At 26.5% G+C, this 1,114-nt stretch overlaps 1 protein-coding gene across 1 annotated transcript; it reads left to right on the top strand.

Moving 5' to 3' along the window:
* Positions 1 to 363: 363 nt before the first annotated feature.
* PCYB_007670 (hypothetical protein) lies at positions 364 to 1,091 on the top strand (the record flags this gene model as incomplete). Its single annotated transcript, XM_004228188.1, has 2 exons — positions 364 to 629; positions 711 to 1,091. Coding segments are annotated over 2 exons (645 nt in total), but the record flags the coding sequence as incomplete, so codon positions are not given.
* Positions 1,092 to 1,114: the final 23 nt, after the last annotated feature.

Here is a 1,114-nt window from a genome sequence, read left to right as displayed (position 1 = left end):
TATTGTCTGTTATACATATTAATTAGGATAAGGAATTTCTTATACTTTATATTATAAAATATCATATTTTATATATTTCCCTATATATTATATACACTATTTTTATATCTTTTTTCTCAGAAAGATGATATAAATAAATTAACATCCAAAATTATGTATTCCTATTTTGAAGATGGAAAGAAGGGATGCGAAAAACAGATATTTTACACATACTTAAAGAATAAGTTTAAAGAAAGTGATCAGAATTATGGTCTTCATAGAATATCTGATAAAATTGTAGAGGCTCTTTGCTATATATATAATGAAAAAAAAAATTAAATGAATTTGACAATGAAATTTGTTGGTATTTTTATTATTGGTTAGGTGATAAAATATACCCTTTAGTATTAGAAACGAATGTGTTTTCAACAATTATTAATAAGACGATTTATAAACAACTGAATGATAATAATATAGTAGGTTTTACGGTGTGTCCTGGTCATTATAACCTAATTGATCTTCATAGATTTAAAAAGTATAAGTTGCTATTTGATTATTCTAAGGATTATCGATATATTGAGGAACATACTTCTCGTGGACAAACTCCATGTGATAACTATTATAAGAATTACATAAACGAATATATTAGTGTATATAAAGAGGCATATTTAGAATGCAAAGATGAAAAATAAAAAAAATTTTAATTGTAGAAATTTTTTACATTATTCAAGGAAAATCCAAACGAAACATTATCCTCATTTAGCTGTACCCTAAGTAAGAATCACGAAACAATTTTAGAACAACCTACAGCACATGAAACACAGGAACATGTGCAACATCAAGATAATGTAGAGATTACAAAAGCACAGGATTCCGTTATTCATCACAATACAGTAGATGGTTCCACTTTAGGAAGGGAGCCTAGTTCAGGAATTCATCAAAATATAGAAAACATGCATCCAGTTTCAATAGAAAACAATGCTGAAGGTGGACACTCAAAAAGTATCACAAGTTCAGCTGTTCCACTATTAGGAGTTCCTTTTATTTCTTTTCTACTATATAGGGTAACTGGAAATATAATTAAAATCCACAAAATCATAATTTTCATATAATTATATATTTCACATAGAAAAAC

Source organism: Plasmodium cynomolgi (genome assembly GCF_000321355.1).
Source record: "Plasmodium cynomolgi strain B DNA, scaffold: 1419, whole genome shotgun sequence".
Classification (NCBI taxonomy): domain Eukaryota; phylum Apicomplexa; class Aconoidasida; order Haemosporida; family Plasmodiidae; genus Plasmodium; species Plasmodium cynomolgi.
This window is presented reverse-complemented; position numbering and strand designations above follow the sequence as displayed.